Source organism: Columba livia, chromosome Z, assembly GCF_036013475.1.
Source record: "Columba livia isolate bColLiv1 breed racing homer chromosome Z, bColLiv1.pat.W.v2, whole genome shotgun sequence".
NCBI classification, from domain to species: Eukaryota; Metazoa; Chordata; class Aves; order Columbiformes; family Columbidae; genus Columba; species Columba livia.
Window position 1 is genome coordinate 83,454,903 of NC_088642.1, and position 12,713 is coordinate 83,467,615.

Sequence of the window (12,713 nt, forward strand, 5' to 3'; positions counted from 1 at the left end):
ATGAAGTTCAACAAGGCCAAGTGCCGGGTGCTGCACTTTGGTCACAACAACCCCCTGCAGTGCTCCAGGCTGGGCACAGAGTGGCTGGAGAGCAGTCAGGCAGAAAGGGACCTGGGGGGTACTAATTGACAGGAAGCTCAACAGGAGCCAACAGTGTGCCCAGGTGGCCAAGAAGGCCAATGGTGTCCTGTCCTGTATCCAAATGAGCGTGGTCAGCAGGACAAGGGCAGTGATCCTTCCCCTGTACTCTGCATTGGGGAGGCCACACCTGGAGTATTGTGTTCAGTTCTGGGCCCCTCAGTTCAGGAAAGAGATTGAAGTGCTGGAGCGGGTCCAGAGAAGAGCAACACGACTGGTGAAGGGACTTGAACATAAGACCTATGAGGAGAGGCTGAGGGAGCTGGGCTTGTTCAGTCTGGAGAAGAGGAGGCTTAGAGGTGAGCTCAGCACTCTCTAGAACTACCTGAAGGGCAGTTCTAGCCAGGTGGGGATTGGTCTCTTCTCCCAGGCAGTCAGCAATAGGACAAGGGGCCATGGGCTTCAACTCTGCCAGGGGAAATTGAGGCTGGAGATTAGAAAGCAATTCTTTGCAGAGAGAGTGGTCAGGCATTGGAATGGCTGCCCAGGGAGGTGCTGGACTCACCAGCCCTGGAGGTTTTTACACTGAGATTGGACATGGCACTTAGTGCCATGATCTAGTCAATGGACTAGAGTTGGACCAAGGGTTGGACTGGATGATCTCTGAGGGATTTTCCAACCCCGTCCATTCTGTGATTCTGTGATTCGTTGAAATAAACAATTTATATGAGATAGCACCTCACTCATCCTCTGCCTGAGCTGGTCAAAAATTTTCAAGATAACTTACTATCAGGAAACGCTGTTCAGAGGGTTACCCATCTTCCCCACAAGTATCTACAGGATCATTAACCTAACACAGCAGATACCAGGGTTATGGTCCAACTCCACAACCAGGAGGGCAACTGTTGCCTACAAGGCAAAAATTACTCACCTTCTGTTTGGAAGATGTAATTAATGCTAGACAGAGCTTGATCACTTCCATACTCCTCTTTGGTAAAGTAAGAAGAAAGTGAAGATGTTGACAACTGATCAAACCAACCTTAATTTCCAAACATTTTCTACCCTGGAAAGCTTAGAAGATGGCAACTAAGGTGAGGTGCGTTCCTCTCAATTATTGTGTTAAAACCCGATACTTGCTGCCTTGATTGGCACAATGTATGCGCCCTATATAAACCACCAGAACTTTTTAGCAGGTATCGGACCTCAGTGCTCTCATTTTAGACCGTTCGCTTCATTGTCCTACAGGACTATGAACACAATGATGCTTACAAAGGTTCTCGAATGAAACCAGAATACATTTTCCTGTCATGTTTCTCTGCGAATGGCCAGTAAATCTGCATTGTGTGGAAACTGTTTGTTACGGCAGAAGTGGGACTCAACCCACCAGGCTTAGCTTCTCCCACTATTCATTCTGACCCATTTTCTGCTCACAGTAGAACTTCATTCCGAATACTACTGGTGTTGTTCCCTCTTATGTGCTCCTAATTGTTATTATTTGAGCACCCAAAACTTTCCTCTGAATTACATATATATACACACACACACATATATATTTCAAAGGATCATTTTTTTTCAGACTTACTCTAAAACGTGTGTATAAATTGTGCTGAAATTGCTGTGATAAAACATATCCATCTATGTTGTGGGAAGAGATTAGCTTAATTTGCACCATGGGAGATACTGCTAGACACCAGGAAAAAAACAAAAACAAAACAACAAAACAGCCTCTAATGGAAATGGTAGTTAAGCACTGGAACCATCTCTCTGGGGAGGTTGTAGAATATCCATCACTGCAAATTTTTAACGACGAGTTAAAACAAACACCTGCCAAACACAATTTAGCTGTCATTGTTTCCACTTCAGGGCAGGAAGACAAGTTTTTCAGGCTTTTAATCCTGTTTTCTGTCTTTTTCACACCTATACTGTGCATAGGTAGATTTTTAAATATCCCAGACACCTGAAATCCTGGGAGTGATGTTCGGTCTGCCCACCAATGCTACCTGCCTCACCATCAGCCTCACCTTCCAGACACACTCCTGTTATCTCCTGAAATTCATTATCTTATGTTTTTTCACCTGCATTTGTCCCACTCAGCACAGGGAGGAAAAGGTTTCAAAGCGAGCTCTGCCTTCATTACCCTCGATGCAAAAGAAAGTTCTGCCTGCTCTATATAAAAGAAAATGTTGTTTGAGAGACGGCATCCAAATAAAGGCTTCTGCTGAAGATAATGCAAAAAATTAATTGTCAAATGCAGGGAGAATTACTTGAAAACTCAACAAACAAACAAAACCAATCAAACAACAGCTGTGCTTTTTTTTCTTCTTTAATGTATGTAGGCTCTTGCCTCTCTCATTTCCACCTATAATCAAGGGAAAGTTTTGATTTTCACTGGAAAATATATTTGTCAGTGCTGAATTATAATTGCGGCTTCATTGACCCCAGCTTTGGTATTTATGATTTTGATTTTGAAGTTAAACACCACATTAGAAAGTGCTAGAAGCAGTAAGATTTTCATCTTTTAAAAATGATAGTAGCAAAGGCACAGCAAAACAGTGGAATTTCACCATTAGAAGCTAGGAGAAGAATGAAAAGGAAGTTCTTAATTCAAGAGAACATTATTTTTGCATGAGAAAATTGGTGCATTTAAACAGTCTCTTCTTTACTTTGCTATCAGCTTTAGGTTTAATAACACTACAGAAAATTTTAAGGTTTTTTTTTTTAGAATTATTTTTGACAGCATTGCACTGAGCAAAAACGGCGAGGAGAAAGAGAGCAACACATGCATCTCTAACTCAGTTTCATGCTGCCAGCATTTTAATAGGCAGCCTTCCCATACCCATTCCTCAGCTATTGATTACGTCTCTGTGCTGCAGAGAATTAGCAAGAAATCAGAACTGATTTTTTTGTTGTTGTTTTCATAGCCAGAGTAAAAAAGAGAAAACAACGCTTGCCAATTTGTCTATGCCGGCCGTGCTGGAAATGGCAAAGTTTTTTTTCTCATCATAGTTTGCACCTCAAGGATTTTGTAAGGGGAACCACTTCGGCAACTAGCACTATTTATCTCACTGTCATAGGCAGTGCTCGCTATTAGTAATAAGTTGTTCACTATTAGTAATAAACTACGTCACCTGCAGGCTTGGGCTTTTCTGTGCTCCTTTTATACCTGGACTGCAAGGACTGTTTTACCAAATTAGATCTGGTAGCCAGACAGTTTAGAAAGTGGGAGAGAAGCCGGTAGCTTGTTTCTCTCAACCCAGAGAATGAGATACATCAGGAAAGTCTGCAGAAGTATTAATGCAAAGAGAAAACAGTGGTGGATGTGGAGAACCACACGAGCAGAACAGGTCAGGTCCACAGGCAGAAAGACGTTTTGCACAGGTCAAAGTTTTTCCAATGGCTTTTTAAAAAGAAAAATAAGGCTAAAAAATATCCCTGATTTGGTTTGAACAAGTGACTGACTGTTCAGACCCCACAAGTGCTGTCTTTTTGCTGCATGGGTTGCCTGCTAACACACAGAATATCTAACAAATTGAACTCCGAAGCACAAGAATGGAGGCACAGGCATACGGAGGTTATTGAGCAAAGAACCTGGAGCATAAAAAAAGTGAAAGAAACTTGGAATAATCCCCTTCCATCTTTACTTGAGGTGTGATGTATCTTACTGGAGAGGTGGTGGTAGAAATGGAGCTGCTTCCCCTCCCGGACCATGCAGCAAACAGCTCATCTGCGAGCTCATCATCACCGGTTTGCTTTAATTAAACACCCATTTTGAAATCAAATGCAAATTGTAATTTCCCAGAAGAAGGTGTTTTTTGATTTGTTTTGCTTTAGTTAGTTAGTTTGGTTTTTTGTTTGTTTTTAAATAGCCCACGGGGAGTCTCCTGCCACTGAGGACAGGAGGTTTGAGTTTCCTCTTCAAAGAACAAGAACATAAACACTCTGACTTCAAAATTGCTTGAATTTGATTTTTGATACATTCAGTGAAAGATGAGTATTCCCTCTAACCCAGACAGCATGAGCAGTGATCTGGCTCCCATGAATTTTGATGAAGAGTATGTCTGGCATAAAACAAACAAGACAGGGAAAAGTAAAAACGGCGACAGAAGAAAAAAACCTAACAACGAAAGCAAAAGTGGTGTCGCATTTTTGCAACGGTGCTAACAGACGTTTACAATACTGGTGTGTTTGGAAACACTTGTTTACACACAAAATAGATAAAATGCACAGCTACATTGATCTGAGTATTTCATGAGACCATAACTTCATTGTTAGGGTGCATAGCGGGAGCAATATTTGGAGTAAAGGCTCAGAATTAGGGTTTGCAAGTACCTGGATACCATAATAGAGAATATCAGTTACTGTTCTTTTCACATCTACAATACACACCCAAGGAAATATATGCAGGCAACGCAGTTCATGAACATAAGCAATGCCACCGTGTCTGCACTGCGATATCTGAACGTCAGGATACGTGTGTTACAGAACAGGTAGGCTTCAAATACATAAACTTTAAGAAGTAAAAAATCATGTACAATCAAATTCATTTACTGGAAGTGCCATTGTGAAGACTCTAGCAAGCTAAAAAAGCAGGTTTAGGAAATTTTATAGTGATATCTCTAAAAAATTTTAGTATTCCGTGTTTTCTCAGCTCTCAGGAGTGTAAGACACTTCCTGAAGAAGAATTCCACGTAGAGCACTTTATTATCTAATAGCATTAAGCTTCTGTTTCTAGGCATTTTTTAAAATCTGCAAATGATGTCTTATTTAATATTGATAACTCTGCACACCAGAGAACAGCAACATTTGAAGGAATTATTTGTGAAAAATAGGTTTTAAAATTTGTTTTCCTGACAGCAGATCAAATATTCGGAACTCTGGAAAAGCCCCACAAGGAAAATGAGCTCCTGTGGTTTATCTGAGATAATTCTGTATATAAATCACATGTAACAGCACATGTAAGGTGTAGTACATGCATTATATCTCTAGGTAAAATTACTACTTCAGCTGAGATAAATGTAGAAAAATGCAATATTTAAATTAATACATTTGCTACTTGCCAAATCTTTTGATATGCCCCTTTGCAAAAATGGCAACTGATGAATGAAATGTTATTAAATGAATGTAACAAAGAAGAACATAGATAAATAATTCTCTTGAACAGCTGTGAAGAATTACCAACTATTTTGTTGTGCCATTCACTCAGGATTATCAAAGCTCATGCTTCTGTCAGTTTGAAATTTAAAGTATCAGAAAGTTGTTAATAAACTCATTTTACAAATTGTCGTTGAATATATTCAGCACATCAGGAGTTAACGTGTCACTTTCATGATGTGAAACAGCTGTGCCCTTCACCACCCTTGCAGAATTTCGAGTGAATTAGGTATTTCAGGAAAAGTTACATGAATGAATCAAAATACTGCACGTCATCATCACTTCAGCAAGCACCTTTGCTTCACAGATTTCAAGAAGAAAATAGAGACTGAGGACTGTTCTGCACCGCACAAGCAAACTGTGTGAAAACCCATCCCTAAGTCAAGAATCATGAACCCTCCTCTTTTTTTTTTAACATTAAAAATACTGTGCAAACATTTGTCAGTGAGTGCTATGTACGAACTATACCCTGTAGTTTAACAGCCTTCTGTTTAGATTGCTGCATCAGTATGCTAGAAAAGTAAATCACTAAATCACTTTACAAAGTAAGTGACATCACTCCATAAAGTTATTTAGTTTTCCCCACCTTTACATGATAATATCTCAAAAAAAAACCAAAAACCGGACCTACCAAGACTGGGAAAAATTTTAATTGTGTTCTTTAACTATGCAAATAATAAGAAGGCTTACAACTTGGAAGCAGCATCAGGCAAGATGGGCCAGAAAACTACTCAGAAACTATACACATTTTCTTTCTCTGCATATGTTGAGCCACCAGGGAAATGAGTCTTTGAGAAGCACCGCTGTGAGAACCTCCACGCACAAAACCCCATCAGCAAGAGGGGTAAGTAACAGGAAAATTAAAAGTTACCTTTTGGTGTGAAATCTTTGTTAACAAGGTTTAAGGAAACCATTTATGCACGAGAAATTAAAGTTCTTAGAAAAACAATCCGGATGCTTGACACTTATATGAAGCTGATGACTTCAAGATAGGCTAAAATGCTGTGACAAAGTGGAAGGTTTAATGATCACAATGGAAGCTCGACCGTTTCACGATTTTGATTTGATGGAACACAAAACAATGTTGTTAAAACACAATCTGAGGGAGAAATAATCCTGTGCCACAGAGTTCCAGTCCTACACGGCATGTTTGGTTAAAAAAAACAAACACAACAAAAAAAAAGGTGGAAGACCACATGCTAAAAGTTACCTTACTTGATCTTTTCCAACTCTTCCTCATTAGCATTGTCTGAAAATAAAATAGAGCATTTTAATTACCTTTTCTCTGCAATACAGAAGAGGAGGGCAACGTCTCCAGTGGGACAGCCCACACGGAACCAGCACTACGAGTGAAGCAGCAACAAGAACAGTTGTACCCAGCTATAATTGTTCCTTCGTTTTTATTTTTTTGGTGGTTTTGGTTTTTGTGTGTGGTTTTGTTTTTTCCTTTGTTTTGTTTTGGTTTTTGTTTTGTTTTGTTTTTTAGAAGAAAGAATTAGATAAGCAAATGAAAAACTGAATGTGCTATCAGTGATAGAGACTTCAATTTTGACTGATACTCCAATGATAGGGTTTTTCTAATATTAATGTACTCCAATTTTTTGGAACAGTAGTGTTCAGCTCACCGCTGTAGCCATATAAAGAGAAATCCTGCATAAGGTTCCTTGGACAACGTGCATCTATTACTAAATTGTTAAGGTTGCCGCTGCTAATGAGTTTCACAGCAGAATAGCTGTTTGGTTTAATAATTGTACACTTTGGATGGAAAAATCTCTGTACTTTGACTGTGTAAAGAACCTCAAACACAGGAGACCCGCCCTGCTACCTAAATAATCTGTAAAACCTCAGCACTGCTATAGACAATGCTCTGACATGCTGGGGTGTCCACAGACACAGATTCTTAATAGTTAAATAAAAGAGACATGCTGGTCAAGAAGGAGGAGGACAATTTACACAACTGTTTGCTTAAGGCATTTTTGTGGAAATGTGGAAAAATTAATTTATAAAGTCTAAAAACATTTAGCATCCTGCTGTTGCCACTGAGCAAGAATAAATCAAAGGCCATTAATTGTATGAAAAACAAATATCATATTTAGTTTTTATTAACCATTGCAAGCCCACTTTCTTTTTCAGATAATGGATATGAATTTTGAAATTTTCCTTGCTAAGCACTAAAAGTATTATGTGGGGAAAAAAGGGAGAAAATATTTAGGGTTTGTATTATTGAAATATCCAGAAATTCATCAAATAGATGCATTTTCTGAGGAAGGAAAAAAAAATAGCTGCTGAGGAAAATTTTTAAGTGGCTATGGACAGTTCAAGCCTAAAGGCTGTATGATAAGTTTATTATAATTTTAGCACTGTGGCTTTGGAAAATATACGTGGATACTAATCATTTTATGAAGTTGGAGAAAGCCATTTAACTCACTTAACACAACTACAAGCCTGAGCACAAACTCAGCTCCACCTTGAGCAAGGAAGAGAATATGGCCAACAGCTGAATTAACCACGTATCAAATGTTATTTCAATTTTTTTTCAGTTTAATTTGAGCAGCAGCTATCGAAACGTATGGCCATACTTGTTGAGTGCATCAGCACCACCAGCAGCTGCGGCAGGATACACCGATGCCATCATCACCATCCTTAGAAGCCAAGAATACAAATTCATAGCGCAGGGCAGAATAGGATGGATGATCTGCATGGAGCTTTTAAGTCTGAAAATATTGCATGCCCTGAGTCCGTCTCTGTCATTCTTCTTTTCTATGATGCTATTAATTACCCCTCTGGCAAGTTTAAGAAAAAACAATAATTGCATTATAAGGTTTAAGATAGCAAGAAAATCGAAACATATTAACATTGTTAATAATTTAATATGAAGCAAAAAAATATATTCAGCATAATTTGGGACAAATTATTTAAGGAAAAAAAAAACAATGCCATGAATTTCATTCTCATTAAATAACAACATCCAAGTAGCATTCATATGTTCCATTTTCCATTTTCTGTGACACTCAGGCTGCTGGCAGCAGTGTAACAGTCGTCCCCAATCTCTGCTGGCCCCCATGCAACAGTTCTTATCAAGTTACCAGTTTTTTGCGTAGAGGGCGAAATCTTTGCCCTGAACTCTGCAGGGGAAAGAGCCAGAAAAACCCATGTGCACCATGGCACACACACAAAACCTGCAGACACCGCGTACACGTTTTTAATCAGCACACGTGCAATTACACACGGCACACGGGCATGCTCAGCACCACAGGTAGCCACAGGGAAATATTAATAGAACACTGTTGGAATAAAACAAGAGAATGTCTAAGGAAAAAAAATCAAGTCATTGCTAGTTCTGACTTCTTTTAAACTAGTCATCAAAAGCAGAAATTAATTACTCCATAAACACATTATTTTTTTAAAAGAAGAGTTAAAAATAACAACAATTTTTAGAGCTCATGGTTTTTAACATTTTTATATATATACTTACTTTTCCCATATTTATTTATTTAACATCTTCTTAGTTTACACTAGCTATCTAAGCTATCTCTCAAAGCGTAATAATAAAAATGCTTCATTAATGTAAAGGACAAATATTATTTACCACACGGAGCAATTGAATTATTGGAACTAGTGCTATTGCAACTTAATTGTGTTAGGCTGGAAATAGGTTGTACTTTTCACAAATACTAAAGACACTCTTATTTTTACAGTTGTACTAGAATAATTCATTCATCATTTTTCATTTACAATTTATGATTGTTCAAAAATCAGAACAAATCATATTGCCTTCAGTTGCCAAAACTCAAAAGAATAGGACTTCTGTTCATGTACATAGTTTGAAAATTACGAAACCTTTAAAAGTTCACATATTTATACCTTTAGAGCAAGCACTAGGTCATGAAAGGCAAAGATACTTATATACAAGATTTGCTAGAAATCTTGTTTTGTTCACCTGACCATACTCTGACATTAATATTCTATGATAAGCACAGGCTACTTCTGCATTTCCTTCCAATAATATGTACCATGAAAAACAAATAGTGTGCTCTTAATTGAGAAACTAGTATATGCTATTGGAAAAACACAAATTGTAAACTATTTAAGCCCTATTTCTCGCAGTCAAACAGGACTGAAAGATAAAATGCTCCCCTCTCCGAGGCTGTTACTTAATTTATAATATGGTTATACATACATTTGCGTATGTTAATATTCTGAATTGATATCTGAATCCAAAGACGTAATCTGTTTTGATCCTAGGAAACGGGACCTTTCAGCTATAAATCCTAAAGAATATCTCATTGGTCAGTACACAGAAAATCTGCATTTTGTCAGAATTTCTTTCAGAAAGAGAAGAAAGAAAATGCTCCTGTGTGTATCGACTTCTCTTACCTCTTTGCGCACCTCAGTGCTTCACAAAAGACAGTTCCACCCAAACCAAAATAAACTACTACTCTGTCAAACTGACTGCTTATTTTTTAAATCATAGGTAATGACACATCTCTCAGAGACAGGCAGCAATATACAACATGGCCCCCAATTTTGTACCGTTTAACTCCAAACTTCCAACTGGAGTAACTCATCCTCCAGCAGTGCAAATATTTCTCACGCGGTGCGGCAGGATGCATTTTGTGTAATGCACAACTGTGTTATTTTGATACGCCGATTAAACACTTTGCTACACGACCTGTCCTCCATCTTCACAAATGCACTATCAAAAGAATTTATCTGCACATCAATGCAAAATCTCCAAAATGCTCTCAGTCACCTCAATTAGGGCAGTGAAAGTATCTTCCTGGAAGGTCTAATCAGCATAAAAAAAGCTACCGAATGAGACATCATGAACAGCAAGTCTTGCTCAACAGGGCTGGGTCCAGATTATGGCTACAGAGCTGCCTAAAATACAGAATCAGACACAAAGCTCCTTACATGGCTCCATGGGAAAGCTGGGACTTCTGGTGTTGAAGTTATTCCTCTGTTTTTATTTCCCCAATGATCTTAATAAACTCTCAAAGTACCTGGAATTAAAGTACCTGAAATTTAAGTACTAGTACTTAATTTCCAAGTTCTTCAGCTTGATGATTTAACAATTTTACACTGTTTATATGTGGTAATACACGCAAATAATTCAGAATTATCATCTGAACAAACTAAAATTTATTCAGAAGAAAATACAGTTCTGAAATGTAGGATATATACGGATATCATACCTACAGGATTTAAGAAAATTTGCAAAGACAGGAAAAAAAGCTTGTGTCGTGAGGGGACAGTGTTTCTATGACTTCTGTGCAGCAGTCATTGAAGCATATTTAAAGGTACTCAAAGGTTTTTGTCTACAAATTTTTGAGTATACTATTAGAATTATTACCTGTCTATAGACAAGGGAAGGGAAGGGAAAGGGGAAGGGGAAGGGGAAGGGGAAGGGGAAGGGGAAGGGGAAGGGCAAGGGCAAGGGCAAGGGCAAGGGCAAGGGCAAGGGCAAGGGCAAGGGCAAGGGCAAGGGCAAGGGCAAGGGCAAGGGCAGGGAAGGGCAGGGAAGGGCAGGGAAGGGCAGGGAAGGGCAGGGAAGGGCAGGGAAGGGAAGGGCAGGGAAGGGAAGGGCAGGGAAGGGAAGGGCAGGGAAGGGAAGGGAAGGGAAGGGAAGGGAAGGGAAGGGAAGGGAAGGGAAGGGAAGGGAAGGGAAGGGAAGGGAAGGGAAGGGAAGGGAAGGGAAGGGAAGGGAAGGGAAGGGAAGGGAAGGGAAGGGAAGGGAAGGGAAGGGAAGGGAAGGGAAGGGAAGGGAAGGGAAGGGAAGGGAAGGGAAGGGAAGGGAAGGGAAGTAGTAATCATTCAAACAGCATACTACACAGATTGGGAATGTAAGAGTTGCTTTAACTACTACTTTATATGGTGCATATTTCCAGAGTGAACAAGAATAAGCCTTGGTTGCCTAATATGACTTTTGAAAATGTATTGATCTCAGCCATATTAAATTCAATAAAAATTATCCTCATTTTACAAGACCTTTTAAAAACAGCCAAGTATGACAGTTCAAATAGAGCAACACATTTTGTAATATATCTATTTCTTAGAAAGAAAATGAAATCTAATAAATAAATGAGTACATGTGGTGACTGAATAAAACTGCACCTTGAGTTTTTAAACCCGTGACACATTCATACACAGCAACCCAATATTAATTTTGTAGTTCATCTTCCCTGCATTGTGACATAAATTCTCTGACTTGACTGCAACTTCATCAGAAGATCTCTGCACTGAGATCCGTATCTTGAGAAGACTGATTTCTAAGAATAAATCTAAAACTTCAGATTAGGAATCAGAATCTTAGTCTAAATCTTGGGCATTTTCAGAATGAAGTCCCATATAACAACATGGGAATGAATGGGAAGAAAAACTGGCCACTTGAGCTAAACTAAAAGGGTTAGCTTCCAAAATAGAAAGGTAATGATGAAATACATAAGACTACAAAAACAATTCTTCCTCCTATTAGAACCAGCCAGCTGGATATAAAACAAATTGCTATCCAGCGAGTCTGTGACACTCCCAGTACTCTTCGATTACTCAGAAATGCTGGTCTTACCAAATACACACAAAAAATAAAGTCCTAGAATGAAATATTTTCAACTTAAGCAATAAAAATTTTTGTAGTGCAAATTTGCAAGATAGTATTCTGAGTTGTCTGGACAAACATACTGCAAAAAAAGAAAGAAAAATGCATTGTTTAAATAAGCTTTCTGCATGTTACTTCCGTTTTCCTCCAATGCCCTGAAGAAAACTAGCAGATGAGAAACCTATCTTCAAAACTCTACACCACTGTCATAATAAAACATTTAGCTCCAATAACTGACTTATAAGTTTATTTAATAACAGCTAGGAGGAAGTGCAAAAAGAACAATATTACAACCCGCAAACATTCCTCAGGTATGAAACAGGATGATGTGCCACATTGCAGCATACACAAACATATATGCTCTTAAAAATATATATATAGTTGATCATATCAATGGAAAATTTAAACATTAATACTTTTCTTTTGCCCTCTCTGAAGTCGAAGGAATATGCATTATTTAACAACCTCTGAGCAAGATGTCATCTCTCTTATTTCTGCATGATTGCAGTACCACTGCTTGAGTCAAAAGTCAACCGACAAAAAACTCATAAAATACATTCAACTAGAGATAGAATTTATCACAATTAACACTATGTAGAAAATTTGAAACTATTTTCACTTACAACAAAGAACCTCAGAAAACTAAGACTGATGAGAGAATTACAACAAGTGTAGAAACCTGCACAATTCTGTAATTGAAACCTGGTCATAAAATTGTAAGCTATCAAATAGTACTTCATCCCTAGATGCCAAAAAGTAGAAATACTACCTTTCTTCCAGTTTCTTGATTTTCAGTGTGGAATAAAATTCAAACACTCTTATCAAGAGATGGCAGCACTAGATTCAAAATTCTTCAGCAGTGGTTTATTGATATTTTTCCATATTAATC

The 12,713-nt window shown here is 38.3% G+C and overlaps 1 protein-coding gene across 10 annotated transcripts in view; it reads right to left on the bottom strand.

Annotated features, from left to right (window-relative positions):
- Positions 1 to 12,713, bottom strand: part of MCTP1 (multiple C2 and transmembrane domain containing 1) — a 275,168-nt gene that overhangs the window by 135,780 nt on the left and 126,675 nt on the right. For 8 of the 10 annotated variants that reach the window (XR_010469182.1, XM_065046966.1, XM_065046965.1 and 5 more), the window contains one exon: positions 6,440 to 6,478. The exons of the other annotated variants lie outside the window; for them this stretch is intronic. Coding sequence is in view for 7 of the 8 variants with exons in the window: in XM_065046966.1 (XP_064903038.1) it covers positions 6,440 to 6,478 (39 nt within the window). In the remaining variant the exon portion in view is untranslated. The remainder of the gene's footprint in view (positions 1 to 6,439; positions 6,479 to 12,713) is intronic. 10 annotated transcript variants of the gene reach the window in all.